General features: G+C 22.1%; 7 protein-coding genes across 7 annotated transcripts; all 7 read left to right on the top strand. All coding sequences in view use genetic code 6, as the record gives it.

The window, feature by feature from the left end:
- Nucleotides 1-556: 556 nt before the first annotated feature.
- Nucleotides 557-5,457, top strand: TTHERM_000800271 (WD domain, G-beta repeat protein; the record flags this gene model as incomplete). Its single annotated transcript, XM_012796654.1, has 12 exons — nucleotides 557-1,066; nucleotides 1,235-1,301; nucleotides 1,494-1,818; nucleotides 1,899-2,196; nucleotides 2,567-2,998; nucleotides 3,078-3,494; nucleotides 3,542-3,805; nucleotides 3,862-4,203; nucleotides 4,283-4,480; nucleotides 4,527-4,688; nucleotides 4,937-5,291; nucleotides 5,435-5,457. 12 exons carry the CDS (start codon nucleotides 557-559, stop codon nucleotides 5,455-5,457), a joined length of 3,393 nt encoding a protein of 1,130 aa, XP_012652108.1.
- Nucleotides 5,458-7,210: 1,753 nt separating this feature from the next.
- On the top strand, nucleotides 7,211-9,542 carry TTHERM_00801260 (transmembrane protein, putative; the record flags this gene model as incomplete). Its single annotated transcript, XM_001012373.2, has 5 exons — nucleotides 7,211-7,448; nucleotides 7,502-8,125; nucleotides 8,677-9,079; nucleotides 9,138-9,418; nucleotides 9,496-9,542. 5 exons carry the CDS (start codon nucleotides 7,211-7,213, stop codon nucleotides 9,540-9,542), a joined length of 1,593 nt encoding a protein of 530 aa, XP_001012373.2.
- A 969-nt stretch (nucleotides 9,543-10,511) lies between these two features.
- TTHERM_00801270 (hypothetical protein) lies at nucleotides 10,512-11,219 on the top strand (the record flags this gene model as incomplete). Its single annotated transcript, XM_001012374.2, has 1 exon — nucleotides 10,512-11,219. The coding sequence occupies one exon, from the start codon at nucleotides 10,512-10,514 to the stop codon at nucleotides 11,217-11,219; it is 708 nt and encodes a 235-aa protein (XP_001012374.2).
- Nucleotides 11,220-11,958: 739 nt separating this feature from the next.
- Nucleotides 11,959-13,775, top strand: TTHERM_00801280 (zinc finger, C2H2 type family protein; the record flags this gene model as incomplete). The annotated part of the gene is made up of 4 exons (XM_001012375.3): nucleotides 11,959-12,435; nucleotides 12,649-12,747; nucleotides 12,796-12,926; nucleotides 12,980-13,775. The coding sequence occupies 4 exons, from the start codon at nucleotides 11,959-11,961 to the stop codon at nucleotides 13,773-13,775; spliced, it is 1,503 nt and encodes a 500-aa protein (XP_001012375.1).
- Nucleotides 13,776-14,915: 1,140 nt separating this feature from the next.
- On the top strand, nucleotides 14,916-16,488 carry TTHERM_000801290 (MORN motif protein; the record flags this gene model as incomplete). The annotated part of the gene is made up of 4 exons (XM_012796655.1): nucleotides 14,916-15,445; nucleotides 15,666-16,064; nucleotides 16,156-16,269; nucleotides 16,326-16,488. The coding sequence occupies 4 exons, from the start codon at nucleotides 14,916-14,918 to the stop codon at nucleotides 16,486-16,488; spliced, it is 1,206 nt and encodes a 401-aa protein (XP_012652109.1).
- Nucleotides 16,489-16,597: 109 nt separating this feature from the next.
- Nucleotides 16,598-17,305, top strand: TTHERM_000801301 (transmembrane protein, putative; the record flags this gene model as incomplete). The annotated part of the gene is made up of 1 exon (XM_012796656.1): nucleotides 16,598-17,305. One exon carries the CDS (start codon nucleotides 16,598-16,600, stop codon nucleotides 17,303-17,305), a length of 708 nt encoding a protein of 235 aa, XP_012652110.1.
- A 289-nt stretch (nucleotides 17,306-17,594) lies between these two features.
- On the top strand, nucleotides 17,595-25,337 carry TTHERM_000801312 (hypothetical protein; the record flags this gene model as incomplete). The annotated part of the gene is made up of 4 exons (XM_012796657.1): nucleotides 17,595-17,655; nucleotides 17,978-19,494; nucleotides 20,103-24,083; nucleotides 24,138-25,337. The coding sequence occupies 4 exons, from the start codon at nucleotides 17,595-17,597 to the stop codon at nucleotides 25,335-25,337; spliced, it is 6,759 nt and encodes a 2,252-aa protein (XP_012652111.1).
- Nucleotides 25,338-25,926: the final 589 nt, after the last annotated feature.

A 25,926-nucleotide genomic window follows, 5' to 3' on the forward strand; every position in this document is an offset into this window, starting at 1 on the left:
ATTATATTAATATAATGGAAGTTAAATGAATAAATTGATGATTCTTTGAAGTTTTTATAATAATAAATTGGATTAATTGTTAGTTGATAGTTAATATATTAGTAAAAATATTCTTATTTATAAATATTTTAAAAAATTTCTTATAGAAACTTACTTTACATTTTTTTTAAACTGAAAATTATAATCTTTGTTAACTTACCAAAAAAATATTTTTATTATTAATATTTTTTGGGTTAAACATTTAAACGAACAAGGAATTAGTGAAAATATAAACAATAATTGTTATTTTATATTATCAAATTTGATAAAAAGTAAATTTGATGAAACTCATATGAATTGAGAGGAATTAAAATTTTCATAAAAAAAACTTAAATAATCAACCAGAAAATATATTTAAATAACATAAAGTCAATTTATTTCATTGTTTGAAAATTATCAAAAAAATTTAATAAATTACAATTAATAAGTATCAAACAAAAAACCTTAAAACACATACAATTTATAACTTGATTTAAATAAGTATAATCAAATAAAAATATCATTTTACAACAAATAAATGCATTTAATTTATCAAATATTTATTTGTTTAAGCTTAGTAAAGCTCTCTCATTAGTAAATATGCCCTTTCGACTTTAACCTAGGATATTCATCAAGAAATTGCTTAGGAACAAGCTCTGAAAATGTTATTTTAGGTGGTGAATTATTCTACTTTAAATATTAAGATTAATTTTCTAATCTTATGGTTAGTTATGGAAGCTCTGGATTATTTGGGATATGGAATTTAACTGACGCTAGTCTCCTCTATTCCACTACTTATTATTAAGATTAAAATATTGAATTTCATTCAATCTTTGTTGATTAGTAAGCCAATTTATCTGATCCAACTATATCTTAAACTTTTGTATATGTTGTTGATTAAAGATTGAATGTATATTAGTAAAGCCTTTATTAGGATTAAGGTAAGCTCATCCTAAAAGGCTCATCTATAGCAAATAATTTACCTATTTCAATAAAATTATGTTATAATATTAGAAATAACATCCTCTTCTACCCTTAAAATAATTATGTAAGTTTTTTATTTTCCTTAAACAATGAAAATATCAAAATAAGCTTTAAATTAAACATTATTAAATGATCCTTGTTTTTAAAAAATATTATTTACAGCTAAAACAATTTTATACACCACCAATATTTAAATTTATATGAAAGAAAAATAATTATTATTTATTTATAGGTCTACTAAAGAAAAAATAATTAAGATTTTTAAGTAGAAATAGACTCTGAAGGAATTCAATGCGAAAGTGATTTTAATTAAGAATTTATTTTTATTCTTTCTTCTTAAAACTTTATTTACATGATAAATCAGAATTCTTTTTAAATAGAAAAGTAATTTTAATTTCATTATAAGAAAATTAACTATTTATAATTTAATTAAAATTATTGGTTGACTTTTGTAAGTTAAAATAAAAGCAATTACTCAATTTACTAATTAGATTCAAATTTTAATTCTGTTTTACTATTTTCTACTCCTAATTAAATTAATGACTATGGATTTCTTAAGAATAATACTTTAATTGCTTGTGGGGCTAACTCATTAATTTAATTTGGCAATTATTCAGTAAATCCTTAAACTTAAGGAATCGATACTACTGATTATGATTACAAAAATATTTAGCCTGATTTTGATATAAGTTAACTAAATTACACTAATTTAGTTATTGGAGATGATTACTCAGTATTTTATGGGAGCCAATCAGTTATAACTGTAGTAATAAATACAAATCTAGTTGTAAAACTTCATAAATACTTAGGAACTTCGTAATATTCTTTATTTATTTTGATATTATTATTCTTTTGTAATAAAATTAAATTTAATGAAAATTATTTTATAATTTTAGGTTGCTAGTTGGACTTATTCCAAAAGCTATTATTGAGGGTTCATTACTAAAAACTTTATCATCAAGCGGTCTTTTATTTTTGGAGATGTCAAATGGATAATTAAAAAAAAACACAAGTTGTTTTAGGGCTTTATCTGTTTATGAAGAAAAAATAGTTGGATTATATTTTGATGATGAATTGCTTAGAGTATACGCCCTTGAAAACTAAGGAAAATTAGGATATTTCGGTTACCCTAAAGGAGAGTACCTGACTCAGTATTATAATCTTTCATAAAATAGCGCATGGAATTATAATAAAGTAAAAGATAAAATTAAATTTATTATATTCTAGTTTATTAATATGAAAATATTTTTGAAGTTCAAATATGATTATTTATGAGATAAAAAATTTTGTTTAGCTTTTTTTATTTTGAATTGTGAATTTCATTATTGGAAAAATTTATCTTAACAATAAGTGCTAAATATACGCATATTTTAATATACTTAAATTAAAGTATTATATTAATTTTAAATCAAATAATTTAGCGATAAGATATTATAAAATAAAATAAAATATTTTATTTAATTAATGGAATTTCTTATTTTTAATTTTTAACAATATTCTATTCTTAAACAGATATTTAAAATTATATTTTTTATTCTAAATAATTTGATTATTTATTAAATAGAAAGCCGATTAAATATATATTTGGGGTATTGGAGGTCGTTCGAATTTTGTTGTTGTAACTTCATATCTTAATGGAACATATTTGGGATAGCTTTAATTTAATGATAACTTTACTGTTAACAATGTCTACTATGATAATAATTTAGAAATTATAATCGTAGTTGATCCGACTTAAAGCATATAGGCTTTTAATTAAAAAAATTTTTTAAAGATTTATGAATAATCAATCAAAAACAGAAATATTTAAATCTTTTAAAGTTATTTGGGTGAGATTATTATTTATTAATCTGCGATATAATTATTAACCAAAGGATAAGCTAATAAATACCTATTGATAAATAATTTGAACTAATAAGAATTTATATTTGAATAAACTTACTTTGACTCTATCTCCAACTCTTTAATCATGGCAAAAACAGATTAATCAATCTAAGTATTTTTACTATTTTAATCAATAAATTTTATTTATGGTTTTTTTATTTTTCAATTATTTTTTGTAAAAATTTATTTAGTTACTCAACATTGACAGTTAATTAAATGCTATTAGCTAAAATTTGTCAATTTTAATGGAGAATAATTAAATAATATCAAATATTTGCTATGGAAATCAATACTTAATTATTTTAATGAATCTTCCTAATCAAGTAGTTGTTATAAATAAACAAACAAATAAATAAAGTATCATCAATAATTTAACTATAATTCCAAGCCAATGCTTACTTCTGCTTAATGAAGAACTCCTTTTAGTGATTTCAAATATAAGTGAACTGCTATTCATGAATGTTTCATCTTTAAACATTTTAAAAAATGATGTTTTAGATGAATTAAGTAGTGTTTGTTAAATTGAAATAGACTTATAAGAAAATTTATTAATAATATTGCTTTCGAGCTCTCATATCATTAGTTATGATTACATATAACTAAAATAAGTAAATTATAATAATTTATAAAAGTATTTAAAATTTTATTCGAATAGGTTTGTGATTGGACACCAGTTAATGCTATTACTGTTTCTACATTCTAAATAAACACAAATTATAAAATGATTGTTTATGGCTCAGGTATTTTAATATATTTTACTGATTACTCTTAGAAGAAGCTAATAAATGAAATTATATTATCTGAAGCAGCTTAAGGAGGGGTTATTGATTTATAAACAAATAGCCATTTTGTTTACACTAATAAAATTTATTAATTTGATCTTGAAACAAATAATTTAATCAAAGTTTCTAAATTTGAAGTAATTCTTTTTATTTATTTAGTTTGTATTTTTATATTTTAAAAATAAAATACTAGCATGATGATATAATTACGTAATTAGAAATAATTTATGAATGGAACATAATAATAACATCTTCATTTGATAACACTATGGCAGTATGGAGTTACCCTGAATTATAATTTATGCAAAGGTTATACCATGATCCAGTAGATTGTGTAAAAGTAAATAATTTTTAAGTAGAATTAGAAAGAAACAGAGTATTCTCAGGTTGTAGGTATGGAAGTGTTTACATCTGGAAGAAGAATGCTTTAAATAATACTTTTTATTTAGGAAATGATTTGTAATATATCTTAACAAATTGGAACGTAACCTCAATTGTAGTTGATAACTAGAATGATTACTTATTTTTGATTGGAGTAATTTAAATTTATGTTAATCTTTTATTGCTTTTAAACCTATTTTAAACTAATTTTAAATCTTTTTATACTAATAAAGTGGTATTGGTATCCATTAATAATCTAACTAAGTACAGTAGAGTAATCAATTAATGTTATTGCAATGTTATAAGGTATAAATGCTGTATACGACAAGCTTAATTAGTGCTTAATACTTTCTGATTAAGATGGAAATGTTTGGAATTATAATATTACTTCAAGAACTTATATTTTCAATAAATAAAATGCAATTCATCAAGTATTTTTATTTTTAATGATGCAATCATTTAATTTTTATTTTCAAGGGTTGGGTTAATTAATTAGTTATTGATCCAGCAAATTAAATGTTTGCAAGTATGGGTGATGATTGCACAATTTAAATATGGCCTTATGACTCTGACGCAAGCTAAATACCTTTATTTTTTTTTAGGAATACAGCAAAGATACAGTCTGGAAAATTGGATTTAGTATATTTTTAATTTTTAATAATTTAATATTTAAAAGCTTTACTATTTAAAGGATAATTAGATATTGATTATTTCAGATACCTATAATAAAATTATATTGCTCAAATATCCTTTATTGTATGTGATTAAATCTTTTGATTCACACACAGCTTAGATAAACTAGTTTATAATTAATTGGAATTAATTTCTAGTAAATTTAATTATTTTTAAATATAGATAGATATTTATTTATTTTATTTTACAATTAGATTTTATCTTTTTCAAATGATAAAACTGTAAAATTTTGGGAATATGAGCTTGGAATTGAAGAAAAGTACTTTTAAATTATATAAAGAGCTACTTCAGTAATGAGCTATGCCTATGATGAAATAGAAAACACAATATACTATGTTAGATCTGAAGGAAATGTATAAAAGTGGTCAATCACGAGTGAATAGACAGAAAACGGATTTAATCTTTAATATAATGATAGATATAATAATACAATATTTTTAATCAACAATGATGTTTTTATTTTAGCTACTACCAAATAATTAAAGTTAGTAATGAAAAAAAATTTAGAAGTACTTTAAAGTATTCAAGTGGAATGCTCTCATAGTATAAGTATATATGATATTATAATTTGTGGTTATCATTGTAAGTTGACCTCTTTTAAGCTAATCTAAACTAATATAAATAACAATTATAGTTACTAATTAAAATATTTGTATTAATAAAATTTGGATTATCCATTATATAAACTATAGAATGGAATTAAATCTACAACTGAATTCCTAATTATTCTTGTAAACCATTCTATTTTTTTCATAGAAAGCTCTACAGGTTAAGTAACTAAATCATTTCCTCTTATTCATAAATAAGTTATTTTAGAATTAATAGAATTTAGTTAACAAATTATATTTAGCTATTCATTAGATGGATAATTAGCCTAATATGAAATACAATAAAATTAGGTTTTAATTTAAAGAATAATTTAGTTAAATTATCCAATACTTTAAGTGGTAATAAACGCAGATTATATTTTAGTGAATCTAAAAAAGTCAAACTTCTGTTAAATCTATAAAAATGACAATTCCATAGTTTTTACACTACTAGCTCTTATTTAAACTTCTTCTCGCTGGTAAACTAATTAATAAATAATTCTCTCTCCAGAAAATTAGACTATTCTTGTGAGTTCTGATTTCTATTACATTTCTTTTGATTACAAATCATTTAAATAACTTTACTATTATCAAAGCAATATTTTTGTAGAGAGCACATTTATGAAAAGAAAAGTTACATTAATTTAATAGAATTAATTCTTTATTTAATAAGGATAATCTTTTATAGTCATAGCATCTAGTGATTTGTCTTAGTAAAATATGATAGTTGTCTAAAAAATATTAAACAGAAACTCATTTTATGAAAATATAAACATAAAAGTGGATTAAATAAATGATTCATATGTAGTTACAGTTCTTTCATTTAACCTTCAAGGATTTAATTATTTAATGACTGATACTCAAGGATAAATGTCATGCTAGCAAAATTTGTAAGATGCTAATTTTTTTGACATCTACTAGAGAGTTCGCGATTATTTGAATTTAAGGAATAACTTATAAACTGATTATAGTTTATAAATGTCTCATTTATTTAATTTAAATATGACTAAGTCATTTACATTTTATGGATTCCCTTAAATAAATTCTAATTTCTAAATGCTTGTACAATTAACAGTCTAAGGAGATAATTAAAAGTAATTGATTAATGGAAATTTCTATTTCAATTAATTATTGCAATCATAAAATATTGCAAGCTTAAAATTAAATAATTTAATAATTGAACTTAAAGATGATGATAATAATGAGTAACTTTCTAGTATAAAATTACAATAAGTAGAATTTTTTTCAAGTCAATTAATATTTAACAATTAATCATTTAGTATGAGCAATTTACAGCTATTCCGCATGAAAAATATAACCATAAACCAATAAAATATATCTTTTTGTTAAAGTGCTTTTATTATTTCTAATACTCAATCAGTAGTTATCGAAGATAGTATTATTAATAAAAATATCTTAAATACAACTTCATTATTTAATTTCAATAATTCAATTACTAACAACCAAACTTCATAGTTCATTTTTAGCAGTAATCAAATATTAAGTAATAAGTTAAATTAAAGCTCAATTTTTTTATTTGAATTTATAACCGATATTATATTTCAGAGTAACCAAATTGAAAATAACTTTAGTGAGGAAAGCTCTTATTTAATTTAATCATTAATAGCTACTAATATAATTATTTCAAATTTTAATTTTAATAATAATATTAATTTAGTAATAATAAATAATTAGAAGATATTGAAAACTATTCAAAATTCTTTGATGTTTATTATTGAGGTTGAGAATAATTATTTGGAAATATCAAAAAGTATTATAAACTAAAATAAATATTTAGCTAGAGATAGTTATTTGATTTATTCTAATTCATCATAAATTTTACTATATGATACATAAATAAATAAATTGGTTAGTAACTCTATGATTAGTTTAATAACCTTATTATCTTAGAATTTGTAATTAAACTATTTAAGTGCTATAGAAAACCAATCATAAGTTTAACCTTTTTTCTCTATAAGTTAGAGCAATGTTTTAATATAGTAGTCATCTTTTGACTCAAATAGACTTCTTAATCCATCTCTAGGAGGAGGTGTTTTTTATTTTATATCTTCTTAAGTAAATATTTCAAACAGTACATTTTCTAAGAATTCAGCCTAAAGTAATTATTATTATTATTTTATTATTTTAAGTAATATATTTTTCTTTATTTAGATGGAGGATCTCTTTATTTTATTGACTAATGCGTTGGTTTAATTTCTAATACTACTTTTATTAGCAATTATGCTAGGGAAAATGGAGGAGTACTTATTCTAAATAACTCTGATATTCAAATATAAAAGACAATCTTTTAATTTAATAAAGCTTTGATAGGAGGAGTTGTAAGATATTTAACATTTTAACCAAAGTTTTTGTAAAAAAGTAGTAAAAACAAAATTTTAGATACATGCGGAACTATTTTTGAAAATGTTTGTTAATAAAATTAAGGTTTGTTTTATGGAAATAATTTTGGTTCTTATCCATAAACTATTAAAATAAATAATATAACAATAGAAAATAATGGAGTATATACGTTTGAAAATGTACAAAGTGGAACTTAAGGCCAAATTTTAGAAATTTAATTGTTTGATGAAGAAGGAAGTTTAGTAAAATTATAAAATAATGATATTTTGCCATCAAGTATAACTTAAGAGTTTTAATATTATTAAGTTGCTTTGTATGAACTATATTAAGTAAATTAATAACAAGATATTTCTTAAAGAGATTTAAAGTTAGATGGTACAACATTAAAATAATTTTAAACTGATAAATTTCTATTAAACTAATACTCAGCATCAGGTAATAAATTTAAGCAATAAAAAGTTTTTAATAAATATACTTTTACTGAATTTAAAATTATTTCTTTTTGATTAAACTAATTTAACCATTTATTATTGAATTAATAGCTTTCAAAATAAAATATACAAATTAAATTGATTCTTTAATTGAAAGAAAAATTTTTATTAAAGATTTTAGTTTATTTATTAATAATTTAGTACTTAGAAAAAATTTTTAAAACTGTTGTTTAAGAGATTTAAAATAATTATCGCTATATATCTTAATAATTAGTTATTAATTTAAAAAAATAATTAAATAATTTTTACAAATAATTATATAAAGAAAACATTATTACCATCTCACATTACAAAAATAGAAAGATTCAAAGAAATAGACATTATACATTTAGCATTTTTTGATTATTTTTATATACTTGAGAACAAACAGAGTATTTGATCTATTTATTGATAAAAGTTTCTCAAAAATATGTTTTTATTTTTAAAAAATTTAAACATTAAAATATTTATTTAATCATCTGAAAGAACATAAAAATAATAAAATAAAAATATTAGGATAAATTGGGAAAAAAGGCGAAGCTGTTTTATTTATTTATGGCTTTGAGCTTTTATCAAATAAAAGTTTAAGATTTACTGATCCTTTGATTATTTTTATCAACTACATATTTAGATAGTGCTAGGTAGGTGAGATAGTTTAGCCTGCCTGCACTAATTGCTCTTTAGTAAATTGTTACACTTGTTAAAATGGGACTTACTCTATTTAAGATACTACATAAAATTCAAATAATTTACAATGTAAACCATGCGATTATAAATCTTGTGATTATTGTGAGGGAAATAAAATATCTTTAAAGAAAGGATTTTGGAGATTAAATTAATAAGATGACAATATTATTCCATGTGGTAAGTCTTAAGATTTATGTAATGGTTAAGAGGATACTAATTATTGCTCTGAAGGGTAATTTTGAAATTAAAACAAAGATTTATTTTCAATTATTTCTGATCTAAATATAAAGATAAATAGGTCCATTATGTTAGACTTGTGATTATTTAGGATAGTTTTGGAATAGCTCATATGCTGAAAATAATTTAGATAATAAATGCTTTAAGTGTGGTTCCGAATCATAATATATAGCTGCATAGTTCTTTCTAAGCATTATAACATTATTATATTTGACATATATTTTTTATGAGACAAAAGTAAATCTAAATTTGATGGCTAAAGCTCTAATTTTAGATAGAATAGGATTAATAAGACTAGGAACTTCAGGATAAATAGGTGAAAAATCTTTTTACAGTAGAATTATGATTAGATATCTATAAATATTTCTAAGTATCTCTACTTTGAGTCCTCATTCTATTTTTAATGTTTAGATTACTTCAATATTCTCACCTGTAAGCTCAAATTAAAATTTACTTGATTGTATGTTAAGTAAATTTAGTAACACAGTTCCAGTTTATTACTACAAAGTGCTATTTTTTGTGACGATCCCTTTCATCATAATTCCTTTAGGATTTATATTTTATAATTTTATCATATTTATTTTAAGTTACTTTACCAACCAAACTAGAATTTCTTATAATTATGAATACAAAGTAAATTTTATAATTTAATATTTTTCATAATTTTAACGCTATTTATTTAACATAAAAGAAAGATGCATCTATAATATGTTTTATATTTCTTTTCTTTTTCTTGTAGCAGAGTACATTTGAATCTTTAGTTTAACCATTTACATGTACACAAATAGGAAGTTAGTATTTAATAAGCTACTACTTGTTAGAAAAATGCTATACTTCAAATCATATACTTTTAATAGGAGTGGTTATTCTACCAGCAGTTTTTTTATGGGTAATTTTGATTCCAGGCATATTAATGTGGAAAATTTGGAGCAAATCTTAGTTGCAGGATAATTTTTCATAAGAATTTTATTTAACAAAAAAAGTATTAATTAATTATAACATTTACAATCATTTAAAAATTTATTTTAATAAAAGTATGGATTTCTTTTTTATGGCTATAAAAGAAATTTTTATTTATGGGAATTTTTATCTATGAATTTAAGACTAATATTAGTGTTTCTTGTGTAATATTTTGATGAAGATATTCTCAGCAGAGCCTCTTTAATGTTGGTTTTCCTTTACTTGTATCTTATGCTTTTGCAAAAACATAAAGTAATTTAAGTTTCTTAATAAGATTTATTAATTTTATTTTAAAGCCTTATTAAAAGAGCAATTACTTTAAGATAGACATGCTATTTTCTTAAATATGTTGTCTCCTTACAATAATAAGCATTTTATTAAATGTCTTACAATCAGATATATTTTTATATTTTGGATAGATAATAATCTATATTCTTTAGCTGGTTGCTTTCTTGAGAATTTTTTTAATGTATTTAGATGCTTAAATTAGATTAAACTACCATCGCTTAAAAGAAAAAAAAATAATAAAATGCTTCAAAGCCATTTTATTAAGAGACTGTTTAATAAATAGGATTTTCAAGAGTATTTTAAAAAGATATTTATTATATTTCTATTTATTAACATTTCATACTGAGGTTAACTCTTTTAAAAAATTCAATAATTTCTAATTACTAAGACTTTGGCTTCAAGATTTTATTCAAAAAAAAAAGAAAAATATTTAGGCTTCTTTGATTTAGAGTTTGAAAACTTAAGAAAATTTTTATAAAGACTTTTCTCCATAAAGTAGCTCTTTAAGAAAGACTCTACTTAATAATAGATCACCTAAAAATTTTTTACAAACATAAAATCTTACTTAATCATGCTTCAAAGAAAACTCTCCATTAAGATTCAGCATAAATAATAATTAAAAAGAAACCTTCTAAATAAGAGATATCAAAAGTAGCAATATGAATTTTACACAATTAAATTCCCTTAACACTAAAAAGTTAGAACAAAAAATTTCCTAAAAGCTAATTTAAATGTAGAAATTAGATTTTGAGTCTTAAATTAGTGAATCTTATTCAGAATTTGATAGGCAAGACTCAATAAAAAATTAAGATTTATATTATCTTAAAGTTAAAAGTAATAATTTTATTTATTTAAAGTTTATTAAGACATAAAATTACTTTAACTGAAAAATTTAGAAAATTCAAGAAACATTCCTTAGTTTAATACTTCAGAACGTATTAAGACAAATAAAAATGACTTGGAATTAGAATAGATATTTTTAAGTGTATAAGCTACTTAAAGAAAATAAAGAGTTTTCACCTCTCATCAAGTAAATATTTTTGAGCTTTTATTTTTTAATTTATTTTTTTAAGGATGAAATAGTTGAGAACTATCCAATTACCAAATTAAATAACTGAAGTTAAACATGCATTTTTATATATTTATTGTTTATAATTTTGTAAAATATAACTACATTTTTTAATACTGCAATTTTTATTTAAATAATTTAATTTTAATTATTATAACTATTTGAAAATTAAAAAATATGTAAAACATATTAATATTTATGACCGAAAAAAATTTTTAGGGCATTTATACCAATACAGTAAATGTATTTATTTTGAATTTTTAATCTGATTTAGTTAACTACAAATTTACTATTTCATCTTATGTTTTTTGTCACTTTTTAAAGATTACTTAACTACCATCAGTTTTGATATTTATGTTTAATTAAAATATTAATGATTATAAAGTGCTATAAAGATAGATTTAATTAGAAAGTTGAATCAGTTTTTAAGATTGGGTGATTCAAAATTTACATAAAAAAACAAAACTTTCAATTATAAATTTCTTTTTTGATCTCTTTAAGATAGAATAGTCGATTTAGATAATAGTAAAAAATAATAAAAAGCAAAATCTAATAAAATGAGTAGTTCAGAATTAGATAGTAGCCAATAAATAGGACACCCAATTAAAAAAAAGGTTTGTAGAGATGAAGATAAAAATAAAAATGATACAGATATCAAAGAGGAATATCAAGATTAGGATATTTCAGATGATGAGGGCGAGGATTTAGATTCTAATTCTTAAAAAAAACAGAATTCTACAAATAAATCATTAGATGGATAACAAATTGGAAATGAAAGAAGTACAGAATAATCAAATGGGATTAAAAAATTAGAGATAAAATCAACTTATACCTATCATATGAATAACCCTAATCATATAATAACAAATGAACCTAATGATGTTGAATGGGAGTGTTTTGATTGCAATAAAAAATATAAAAGTTATCCAGCTTTCTATACTCATAATAAAATAAAGCATAATGGTAATCCTCCTGAAAGATATAAAATTCCTCGTCCCCTAGATAGTATTTCAAAAGATAGAGGTAGACCTAAGGTGAATAATTTATTAATAGGTTTAGTATATTTTGAAAAATAGTCGTTTTAAAAAAAATATTTGTTATAAATTTCATAATTATGTAATAAGCATATTATTAAATTATTGAAAGGTGTATTCTATTAAATAAAATTTGGTTTATTAGCATAAAAAAATGCTTTAAGTACCATGAAAAGATTGTACTTAACAAAATCTTATTTTAAATTTAAATAGGCTGATACTAGCACTAAATAAAAATTTACAGATAAAGACCAAAAACAGCATAATCTTGAGGATTAGATCTATGAATTCTTAGCAAAAGCAGGAGCAAATGTAAAAATTATTTCAAGTAAAAAGAATTTAAAACAAATTTATAAATAGGATGACTAAGATAACAAAATAATTAGATAATACTTAAATGAACCTGTCAATTATATTGAAGCTATGCCCTCATTTAATTTGTAGGACTCTAACATACAAGATAATATTTAACAGATAAAGAAAGAAATAGTGTAAATAAAATATGAATATTAATAAAAAGTAAAATATATTTTAAATTTAAAAGAAAGCTAATAGATTTAGTTATGCAATATGATGATTTCTAGTATATTGATCCCATGGAACTAAGTGATCCTTAAGAAAGTGAAATAAATCTGTTTAATTTAAAATATTTGATACAGCATTACAAATAAAATAATTTGATTAACGACTTTTCTTTAATTTCAATATTCATTTCATGGATAGGAAAAGAATTAAGATAAGATTCTTATTAAGAAATTTGTTTAATTTTAATTGCATATTTTACATAATATTAAAATGAATTAAAAAAATTGGCAAAAATTGCCCCTGATACTAGAAGAGATCTCTTAGAAAAGATTCACAAATTTAGAGAATATAGATATTTCTTATTAGCTCAGTAATTTAAGCTATTTAATGACTAAACTATATTCGATTTCATTGGACTTTTTAAGATTTGGATAGTATTTTGGATAGAATAAATTTATGGTGATGGAATTAAAGTAAATACATTTAGTAATAAGCAAGAAGCTCCTATTATTTTGGGCTCTGATGAAGATGAAGATAACTTTGATGAAGATGATGATAATGACAATGAAGAAGATGCAGCTGAAGAGAATGAAGATGAAGATGACGATACTAATCGAAAAATTTCAAAATAAAAATCTAATTAGAATAAAAAATAAAATAACAGTTAAAAAAAAAATTAACAAAGTAAAAATAATAATAATGAATTAGAAAATCCTGAAAATTAATTAAAACAAAAAAATATCTAAAAAGAACACATAGAAAGAAATGAAACAAATTTGGGAATGACTAAAGTCTAGGTTGAAGAAGAGGCATGAAAATTTGATTGTTATTAATTCAATAATTTCAAAATTAAAAAAACTAAAAGATTTATTTAAAATTAATTTGTAATTTTCACCATGAACTATAAATTTTTTATTTTTAATGTAACTTGATATTATTTAGTAATGCAAAATTTAAAACTAACTTAAAATTTTTTTTTTTTAATTATTCAAATATTTCACTAAATAAGATTAAAATGATATATTTATTTTATTTTTAAAAGGCTAAGCAATAATGAGTTAATAAAATAATAAATTTTCATCACTTAGGTAGAATTAAAACATTAAGCTATTCTTATTTTAAAATAGTTAGAGACACTTTTTATTTAATTAATAAAAAATTAAAAAAAAAATATTCATAAAATATTCAATTTTAAAAAGAGTAATTAAATAATTAAAATTATTTAAAACTAATTTAAAATTATTTATTTTTAATATAAATTTATCAAATTAATGCAAATTCAAAATTTTTTAAAAGCAAAAAGATATTTTATTTTGAATTTTTGATGAAAAAAAAAGATTAAATAAGATTTCTTAATTATTAAATTAAAATATTTTTTTACTTTTATCTATTTTTAAAACTTTAGCAAAATGCTTTTAATCATTATCCATTAGTAAAATTTATTAATAATTTATAATAATAATAAATAATTAAAAATATAAATAATATTTATCAAATAATTTGTTTTCATTACTTAAATTGATTAATATTGATGATAATTCAAAATTAATTTTATAATAATTGCATAAAAAAGCTAATCTTTTAATAAAATTAATTTAATTATAAAGTAAAAAAAAAAATAATTAAAATAGTTTGCAATTATACACTTATTTAATAGAGAAAGTTAACTATTATTAGTATAATTAGTACATGAATGGCTATATGAAGAGTTAGTTAATTAATTATTTAATCTTAAATTCAATTGTAGTTAAAATACAAAATTCAAAAAAATTGTATTTATTTAGAAATTTTTTATTTTAGAAGATATATTACTTAATTAATATCTGGTTTATAACTAACAAGTACTTATCAGCTTTTTATAGATAAGACTAGGAAAAGAAAATAAAAAATAATACATCAATTGAAATTTTAGTTAAGGAGAAGTTATATTTATTTAGATTAAAGCAAGGTTATTAATGGGAAATGCTTGTTCCTGCGATGATGACGTTGTTCATGATCAAAATTTGAATAAACCTGTTTAATATAATTAAAATAAAAATTTTCAAGAATTATATGAAAGAGGAGTTGATTCAGATTTTGAGCAAGATTAAGATTTATAAGCAACTGCAAAGACTTTAGGAAAAAAAGCATCTATATAAAAACTGCATGCTACTCCTGGTTAAGTTTCTGTAAGAAACTCATAAATATTTAATGGTACAAATAATAGTTTCATAGAAAAAACAGCAGCCAATAATGATAATACTGCAATCTAGAAGGCAAATTTTTTAAATGGAGTTAAAATTATAAAACATAGTTCAACTATCCCTCCTGAAGTTAAGAAACACATAAGATTGGATCTTTAATTATTAGATAAATTACCAGATTTTAGTAATGAATATACTCGTCATGTGTTAGATAGATTAGGAGGTTTTAAGTATGACGATGAGGATCCTTTAGATATTACAAATTTACCTTATTATGGACCTGTTTTACTTGATAATTACGCGTAAATATTTCAAAAGATTTTTGATTTTTTTGTAGCTTTAAGTGTACTTTAAGTGAAATGAGTTTTTCTTTGTAATGAATTAGAAAGAAAATAGAATTAAAGAATTTAATATAAAATGAATGAAGCATATTAAATAATCAAGAAACAACTTTTTAATATAAAATTAATTTTGAAAAAGATTTTTCTCATTGAATGATAATATTTTTTATTTTACTTTTAGATGCTACTATGGACAATGGAAAAATGGAATGAAATGGGGAAGAGGAAAATAAGTATGGAGCGATGGTTCTATGTATGAAGGTTACTGGTCTAATGATATGGCTAGTGGAAGAGGTAGACTTATTCATGGAGATGGTGACGTTTACGAAGGCTAATGGTAAGAAGATAAAGCTGATGGTGATGGAGTTTACATTCATAGAGATGGCGCTAGTTATACTGGATAATGGGTATAAGATAAGTAGCATGGTATTGGTATTGAAAAGTGGATTGACGGAGCTAGTTACGAAGGATAATATTTTTAAGGTATGAAACATGGAGAGGGTATCTTTTTGTGGGCAGATGGTAGTCAATACCATGGATCTTTTAAATAAAATAATATTCATGGAAAGGGTTAATACAAGTAAGTATTTTATATAATTTTTTGTGAATTTTTAATCAGTAAAAAATCTTTTTTTAAATTAATTATTATATTCAAATCTATAAAATTTTAGGTGGAAAGATAAGAGATAATATACTGGAGAGTGGAAAGACAATAAAATGCATGGACTAGGCTAATTTACATGGCCAGATGGTAGGAAATATTATGGAGAGTATAAAGATGACAAGTAAAATTTTATATTTGATGAATTAATGTATATTTTAAAATCTAATTTTCAATCAGAAAACATGGGTATGGAGAATTTACTTGGCCTGATGGAAGAATGTACAAAGGTTACTGGGAAAATGGAAAATAGCATGGTAGAGGAACCTATAGAGGAACAAGCGGAGTTGAAAGGGAAGGTGAGTGGTTCGAAGGAAGAAAAATAAAATGGATTGATGAATGATTATTTTAAAGAACTCAAAAATATATTTAAAGCCATTAAAAAAATGAAGCTTGCGATAGGAAAGTTTTAAAAATCTAAAAAAATAAGAAAGGAAGGAAGTAAGAAATGAATGAACAAAAAACTAATAAATATAGAGATCTATAAACCACTCTCTCAAAATTTATTTAAAATTTTGATAATTTATCATTCAATCTAATTAATTTCTGCATTCGTTTTAGGTCTGTAAAAAATGAGATAGATTGAAAAATAAATAATTAGTTACCTATAAATTTTTAAATACAAAAATATAAATTTAAGGAATTTATTAATGATTTTTTTGATTACTCTAAATTAATCAAACTAACAAAAAAAAACAAAAAATACAAATTAAAAAAACAGATCAAACAAACAAAGTTTTTTCTTAATTACCTCAAATAAACATACTGAAAAAATTTCGTAAGTGCTGTTTTTTAAAACATACAATTATAAATAAAATAATAAAAATAATAAGTTAATTTAATTAAATTTAGTTAAGTTTTTCCAAATTTTTAATATCTTTACTCTATTCTTATCATGTACATATTGTATCTGTTTTTTGTTACTTGCTCCTTTTTTCTTTTATCTAAGTTAATTTACGCTATTTCTTTCAACTTTCTTATCATAAACATCTAAATAAGTAAATATATTAAACTTAATTTTTCTTGATTATATCATAATTTATTTTATTTTCATCCTATTTAGAAAGATAATTTACCTTACATATTTTTTAATAAAGAGTTAAAAAACTAAAAAAATCTTACATTGTGCTATAACTGAGTAGTTATTCTATGCTAAATGATTACAAATTTAAAGTTAAAAAAATAAATAATTTTTTAACTAATTGACAAATAGTTGTTTTTACATATTGAAAAAAATATTATTAGTATGATCAGTGGATTACATTAGCTACTTAAGTATTAAGTTAAAAATTTTTCAATTAATAATACACAATTATTGAAGAAGATTTTAGATAATTAATTAATAGTGAAAAAAAATACATAAATCTATTATCTAAAAAATCATAGGTATAATAAGAAGAGCATAGCATAACAAATAAGAGACTAGATTATAGAATTTTAGCAGCTCAAATGATGAATTTATACAAAATCTTGCAAATAGCTTTCCTTCTTTCATTTATCTCTTGCGAAAGTACTTAAATTTTTTTACTTTTTTGTTATTTCAAGTCAATCATAATAATTATGATTAAAACTTTCAAAAGATAGTACAATTTTATTAGTAAAAGAGTTATATATAGGATTATAATACTAAAATGCTATCATTTAAGAAATTAACTTACTAAAAAATATTTTTTTAGGTGATAAGTTAAATTCAAATACATTCTTTTTATGTAAAATCAAAAAATGATAAAAGAAAAATCATATAACTCTAATAAGCCAAACTTTTATTTTGCTATATTTATATTTTTAGCAAGTAATTTTTAAATATTTATTGATACTTGTAAACAAAAAAGAACAACAAATAGAAGGTCCTAACCAATCTCAATAATAAACCAGTTTAAATATTTCTTCAGATCAATAAGTTGATAAAAATTTTTAGACAAGCAGAAACGATTTATTAAATAACATCAGTAGTACTATCAGAATAACACAACAGAGTTAGGCAAATAATATATCTACATTAAATGGATTTTCTGTTTCTAATTAATCTACAGTTCAACTCGCTTAAGGTGAAATTATAGACAATTTTTATTATTCTGAAACCCTTTAATGCTTCTTTGTTATTACTGAATAACAAAACTTTATTTACTTCAATCCTAACGCAACTGACATTTCATAAAGATAGCAATTGATTTTTAATGTTTCTCAAAGAAAAGACGACAAAAAATTTATTAGAAAATTTTACTATAGTGAAACTTATAAATATATGATAGTTCTATTTGATAACTAGCCTACATATATGTTTAATAACTTTAATTAAAATCTTTTCAGTGGTAGCAGCTCTCTTTCATCGCTAATAGAAGTTTACATGTTTTCAGTAAACTCTGAAAACATGATTAAAGTACAATTTTAGATTCAGGTAAGTGAAATATTAACAGGAGCAACTCTTATGTCTCCTATCATAGACTTTAGTGTATCGAGTGATGATATCAAATTTATGTATTTAACAAATCAAAACATTCAAGTGTATGAAACGAACATCTTGGGCAATATTTAATTTTATCCTACTTTCAATTTACAAAACACTAACTCCTAGAATCCTTTTTCAAATGGATTTTCAAAGCTTTACTTCTCTTAAAATTTAATTATCATTATGAATAATTTGCAAGGCCTTATTTGTTATCGTATAGATACTAAACTATGGTATGCTGGAATTATCACTTACACTAATCCTACATTTCAATTTATTTATCTAAGCAAAACATTTTTCATATTTTTTGGAACGAATATTCAATAAGGTAGCTTAACAACATTTTAACTTGTGCTCTAGGATACTCCAGTCAATAAGGCTCTAAACAGCACTAATATTTCATTATTTAGTTCGATCCCTTTATTTATTACCATCAGTTAAAATTTCATGCTCGCTGTTTTGTAAAGCAGTACGGTAGCAATTTATTAAATTGTCGACAATAACTCAAGCTTAAGTTAATTCAATTTTGTTCTCTCTTAAACTCTTTAAATATAGCAGAATATAATTTAGCTGCAAATGACATCATATGCTCTCATTATCTTGAACTATAAATAGTTATCTATTTTTTCAAGAATAGATATCTCTACTCCAGTCTAGACCAACTATGTTAGCTTATATGCTTCATAGAATGTTTGGTAGACATCTAGTAATGCCCAGTAAGCGTCTTTCTGCGCTTTTTATAATAATATTGTCTATATATTATCATCATCTAGTATATTTATTAGCTCCTAAAACTAAGCTGTTAGCACAATACCAGTTGCAAATAGTAATCCAATCATTCTATTTGGAGTATTTGCATATCCTCTTTCTTACTATTACTTAGACTCAAAGTTAAATTTGGTAACTATTTTAAATTTAATTATACCATAAATTCATAAATTAAATTAATAATTATTTTCGAGCTTTTATGTTATAATACGCATTATTAATACTGAAATATAATTTCAATTAACATAAAACCCCACAAAAAAATACAAAAATAGTCACAATCAAAATTGTAAACGTAAAATATGATAAAATAAACATGATTTAACACCACAAGCAATATGAATTTTTGATAACCTTTGAATAAATGTATAGAAAAGCATTTAATTTACTATAATACATAAAATCTCATTTAAAATTACTCTATTTTAAAATTATTTTTGGCAAAATTTTTGTTTAAGAAAGATCTGTAAAATATTTTTCATAATGAAAGTCCTGATGATTAATACTTATGACTGCGCATAATGAATTTTTAATTTTTAGTAAAATATAATTTTGATTTTTATTATTTGAAAAATAAGAAAGGAGATTTTATTTGTTTCTATTTTTCTTGTTTCAATAATAAAAAAATCAAAAATCAATATGCATTATATGAAATAAAATTTAAAAGCTTATTCTTTTTTATTTGTTTATTAAAAAATTTACAGATTTAAATTTATTAATTAATGTTTAATTAAAAATAGTAAATAAACTCAATGAACGTGACTTCAAATAACTAGATTAGTATTAAGAATTTGAATACAGTGTTCTAAACGATAGATTAAGTTATTTAGACGTTTTAAAACATAATTTTTATAAAGGGAAGTTTCATACAACCTTCAACAATAAGTAACATTATGATAATATAATTAGATAACACATTTAAGTAAACTTAACTAAGTGTTCCTAATTCCCTAATAACTTTGAATTGCACGTCAATTTTATATAGCAGTCTGACTTAATCTACATATTTTACTACAAATACATAGATATATTTAATATCATAAAATATATTAACGCCAACAAATTTGATAGCATCGTTAATATATGATTTCTCAAATATTATTGTTGGTTTTAATAATTTTATTCAGCAGATATCAGTATCATAGTCTTTTATCTATGTCATACTTAATTATGGTATAATATTTTATGAATTAAATATTTAAAATAATAGCGTTAGATAAATAAATATCCCTTTCAACATAGGAAATATCTTCCCATTTAATAACTTTTTAGTATTAACCAATCCTTCTCAAATAGTAATATTTGATATAGTTTCTAATAATGTTGTTTTATTTAAATCAATAAATTAAAATAACAATAAATAAATAACTTGTGCAGATTCTTATCAATCTTCTCAAAGTAGCTATTCAGTAGTTTAATCAAGCGTTGCTCTTTTGTATAATTTTCAAAATTATTAACCAAATCTAATATTAAAATTAGTAAATAATAATTCTCCTCCTCCATATTAATTAGGTTCTTAACTCACTTTCTAATATTATATGACTAGTCTTTAAAGCTAAATACTAAAATTGAGTTATATTTAATAAGATCAAGGTTTAGTATAAACAAACCTTCCATTTGTTATAAATTAAGTAGGAAATACAATAGTTTAGACATCTGACCTTTTACTGAATACTATTGGAGGCAATGTTGTTGAGTACTATACCACAAAGACAACAAATCTAAGAATAGAAAGTGCTGTCTTAATATTTGGTTTCATTTAAAAAGTTTCATCTCTTTTACTACCTAGCACTGTATAATCATTATAGTCAATAGGGTAGATTACAAATGATGGATATATTGTTTTAAATGGACTCTAATCTGCATTTAAAATATTATCCCTTCCTTAATCTGAATAATCAATAATAATGAACTCAATTATTCGTGTGCATTATCTTGTTTAAATCTAAGAAACCCTCTAATTTGATGAGCTTAATCTTTTAGCATTCACTACTAGTTCAAAGAATGTTTAGCTTAGTTTCAATATGAAAAATAATTATTATTAATTTATTTTAAAAAATATTTATACTTCAGAGGTAAGTGAAAATCTGAATTGGGAAATTGTAAATAATTCCTTTGGATTGATTATACAAGGCGCTCCAAGTAATATTTAAAAATATTTATCTTACTTTATGATAAAGCCAGTCAAATAGTCTACAGTTCCAAGTTAGGAAACAATAAATATTTTATTTAGTGATTTCTTAAATTCAAGCAAAAATATTACTTTAAAATTGTAAGATTTCTTAAATAATAATTTGCAACTTTTTAAGTAAGTGGAAGGACTGAAATTAAATTAAAGTTTGCAAACAGTTTTTAATCAAATTTATGATTACAGCAATTTAAAAATTGACAATATTGACTTTTCTATTCCAGATGCAGTATTCTAAGACTCAGACATACCAAAAAATTCCCATTTATCATAGCAAAGCATTCTACAGTATTAAGAAAAGAATAAAGAAAATATAATTTATTATTATTATCACACAACTTAAAAAGGTGATTTGGACTTAAATTAAATATAGGTAGGATAAAACAGTATAGATTATCTATCTTCTTATAATGGAGTTGCAATTAGCTAAAATAACTTCATGATTGATACAAACAATTTTCGCGAAAAGGGATTACTTACTAATAAAATAGAATATCATAGAATAATAATTTGTGCTTAAAATGAAATTAATTAAATATGTGATGATATTGAATTCACTCTTGGAATATCTAATACATTAGATATTTTGCTAATTGTATTGACACCGATTGGCGGCGCATTAGCTTTCTACTGGATATATCAAAGATATTATGTTATTAAATTTTTCTACAATATGAATAAAATAACATTCTCAGATGAAAAAGTTTATTCAAATAATCATTATCACAAATAGATTCCTATAATTACTGACTAATTTGAAATAGCAAAGGAACTTTGGAGCATCTATAAAGTTATTCGTATAGATAGAATTGAATAGAGAGTATATTAATAGAAACTGAATTTTTATGATGATGAAGAAAATATAACTGCCAAAATGTTTGAATAAAACATAAGAAAAACTTCAGATATAGCTACAACATAACAAGGTTCTGGTCAGAACAACTAAAATGGTATTGAGATAAATTAAATCAATATCGAAAACAATCTAGGTTCGAAAGTTAATTCAAGTAAGAAAATAGAATTATCATAAAATTCAATAATTGGAATAAAAGGAGAAAGACCTCAAAACTAGAAAAATAAATAGCTTTAGTCACAGTCTTCTCACGAATACGGCCTAAATATGCATGGAATGCATCCAGGTGGAATTAGTACAGGAAGATAAACTAGTTCAAATAACTTAAAATAAGCTCATAATAATGAAGAAAACGATGTTAGCAAAAATGCTACAACTCCTGATAATTCAATCATAAGAACTCAATTAAATTAAGAATTAAAGGATTGTTCATTCAGCAATGCAGCTCCTATTAATTAAGAATAAATAGCTAATCCAGAAGTTGAAAATAATGATTAATTTAGCAGATAAAATCCTAATCTAATCACTCTAAATTCTGAATAAAACTCACCAACTGTAAGATCATAATTTTACAGACATAATAACCACAATCACTCAATAATTAGGGAAAATAATATTGATCAAATGAATATGTCCTTCTTCCAAAGTTAACTTGAGAAAAGTGATAGTGGAGGTTCATAGTCTAATCCGTACTAATCCTACTAAGAATTTATTTACAAAAATAAAAAAATTTAGCTAGTTTAGGCTAATGGCAATATTATCACAAATTAATTAAAAGAACCATTGGCTGAAAGCTAAGGCTACTTATCTTTTACAAAATATTAAGGTCCTCTTTTATCCTCTTATCAAGCTAGCTAATTGTAAGTTAAAATAGAGTAGCAAAAAATAGAAGATGATAGAAATCAACTTATATTTTAAAAATGTTTTTAAGAAAATAATATTTAATTTAATAAAACAAATTCTTTTATTGTCAGAGATTTGATAAATAATTCAAGAGTTTTTAACTAAAAAGTGTATGATCTGTGGAAAAACATGCAAGTAGTAAATCCAGTACAGTTAAATGATACTCCTGAAAACCCATAATTATTGGATAACTACGATTCTCCTAGATCGAACAGGTAAACTTATAAAAAAAATGCTTCAAGTAGAAGTATACTCAAAAAAATTTAGTTGTAATAACAAAAAAAGAATTTAGTAATACTTTCTAAAAATGTTAATGAATAAGTTGAAAAAATTAAAGGCTCGTTTTCAAAATTAATTAGAGATTAACTTGACTTAAAGGATTAAGTTAATAAAAGACTATAAAATCTAAAAGAAGAAAACATAATTGATGATTTTTCAGGTATAAATGAAGATATTTTACTAAATGATATCAAAAAAACACTCACAGGCTACTTATAGACTAAAATACAATAAAGATTGAACGTTTCTAAGTTCAAATTTCTTCTCAACTAAGTTTAAACAATAACAAATCGCAAAGACGCACTATCCAGATATTTATTTGTTGAGTGTGCAAGACATATATTATCCATAGATTCTATAAGTAAATATATTTATGACTATCTAAAGAAACTAGCTTTGTTATACAATAACTCAAATGATTGGTATAAGTCATATCTATTTATCATCGGCCATAATTAAGATAATTAAATCTACCCATTTCCTTCTATTGTTGTTAAAGTAATTATAATATAAATATTGTTTTAAATTTAATTTTATTATTTTTAATAATAGGATGATATGGTTTAACAGGCATTTTTTGATTTGGGAGTTCGTTTTTCTGGTAAAGAAGCTTAATACAAAGAAAAAATAAAAATTGTAGGCTAAGCATTAGTTGCTGATGCTTTGGATTTAAATAAATTTTCAAATAATTGTGGAGAAAGTCTATATTTAAGTCCAGATGATTAAATATTATCTATTAGAGCAATTAATATTCCTGAGAAATCAATAGGAGGTAAAATGAGATAATTTAAGAATTTCGTATCTTGGATGATAGGGAATTTTGATAAATAATAACTTTTAAATAATATGTATATACCCGAATGGATGAGCTGTGATATTACATACAACACAGTGCATATAAAAGGAAATCCTAATAATAGTTAAGTTGGTAGGTATTTAATCATCATTAGTGGAAAAAGAAAACACATTTTACGTTCTTTTATCCTGAAAGTTTTGAAATCAAATTCTTATAATTAATCTCATAATACTTAATCTAATTAAATTAGAATGCCATTTGAAAGTGATGGAAATCTATTTAATAATAGTTTAGGAAAAAACTAAATTGAAGTATAATCACCATATATAGGTATTAAATAAGATGAAATAAAATAATAATAAATCGAATAATAATAGTTATAATAATAATAGCCATAACCATAACCATTAAGATTAAAAAGTAAAAGCAAAGGTAAATAAAAAGAAGGCAAAGCAAATTCTGATCAAAGTATATCAGGAAATAAATATTTACCAAAAACAAAAAGCCTATTTTAGAAATCAACTTTACCTCTTAAAAGCTCTAGCTATATAAATTCTCCAAAAAGCTATAAGAGTACAATTTAAGTAAAAGGTGAAGCAGAATAGCCGCGCTTAAGAGGATTTTCTGAGTATGTAGAAACAAATAAATATTAAATTCATCATTAAGATAAAATTGCTAGACCTAAATCATCTTAGCTTATCGAGGACCTCAAAAACAATCAAAATAATTTAAAGCCTGTTTCTGAAGAAGAAAATAATAATGAATCTTCTATAAAAAGCTCTTTTATAAGCGAAAATAGGAATATTTTCAACTAAATTCCTCCTCATTTAGACCATGTTATTGAACCTAGATTTTTCCCAAACAGCAAAGATATATCAGTAAATATGTTTGATGCAAGCTCTAACGATTTATAAACACAAAGAGGGTAGTCATAAGAAGATAGTATGACAAACTGATATTTTATAAAAGTTTATTTGTAAATGTCAAACAAGTTTATATTTATTAATTTATTTTTACAAAAATTTAGTAATTAATAATTTTTTAATAAACATAAATAATAGTTTTACATTATCTGTCTTGAAATTAATTGCTTTAAAGCTATTAATTATTCTTCTATTATTATTATCCTTATTTTTTATAAATTTCAATATATTTGTTTTTAATTATTCATAAGTAAAAAAAAATATTTTATAAACCTTTTATTAATTTCCACCCAAATTACTTAAATTAAATTTTTTATTTAAGGAATCTACTTAAATTAAATTTTTCATAGAGAAAATACTTTTTAAATATGAATATTTAAAAAATATCAGTCATCCCATATATCAACCATGACCTCCCTCGCCTTTCCTTTTTTTTTGTTGATTTATTATTGAAGGAAATATATTTGGTTTTTCTAATAAAATTGTAAAAATGCAAAAAATTATATTAATTTATATTGAATTAATTTATTATAAATTAGTAACTATTTTTTATTTATTAACAGAAAAAAATTTTTGTTTTATTTAGCATTTAATTCATTTATTTAAGAAATTGGTTATTTAT

This window comes from Tetrahymena thermophila (assembly GCF_000189635.1).
Source record: "Tetrahymena thermophila SB210 genomic scaffold scf_8254712, whole genome shotgun sequence".
NCBI lineage: Eukaryota > Ciliophora > Oligohymenophorea > Hymenostomatida > Tetrahymenidae > Tetrahymena > Tetrahymena thermophila.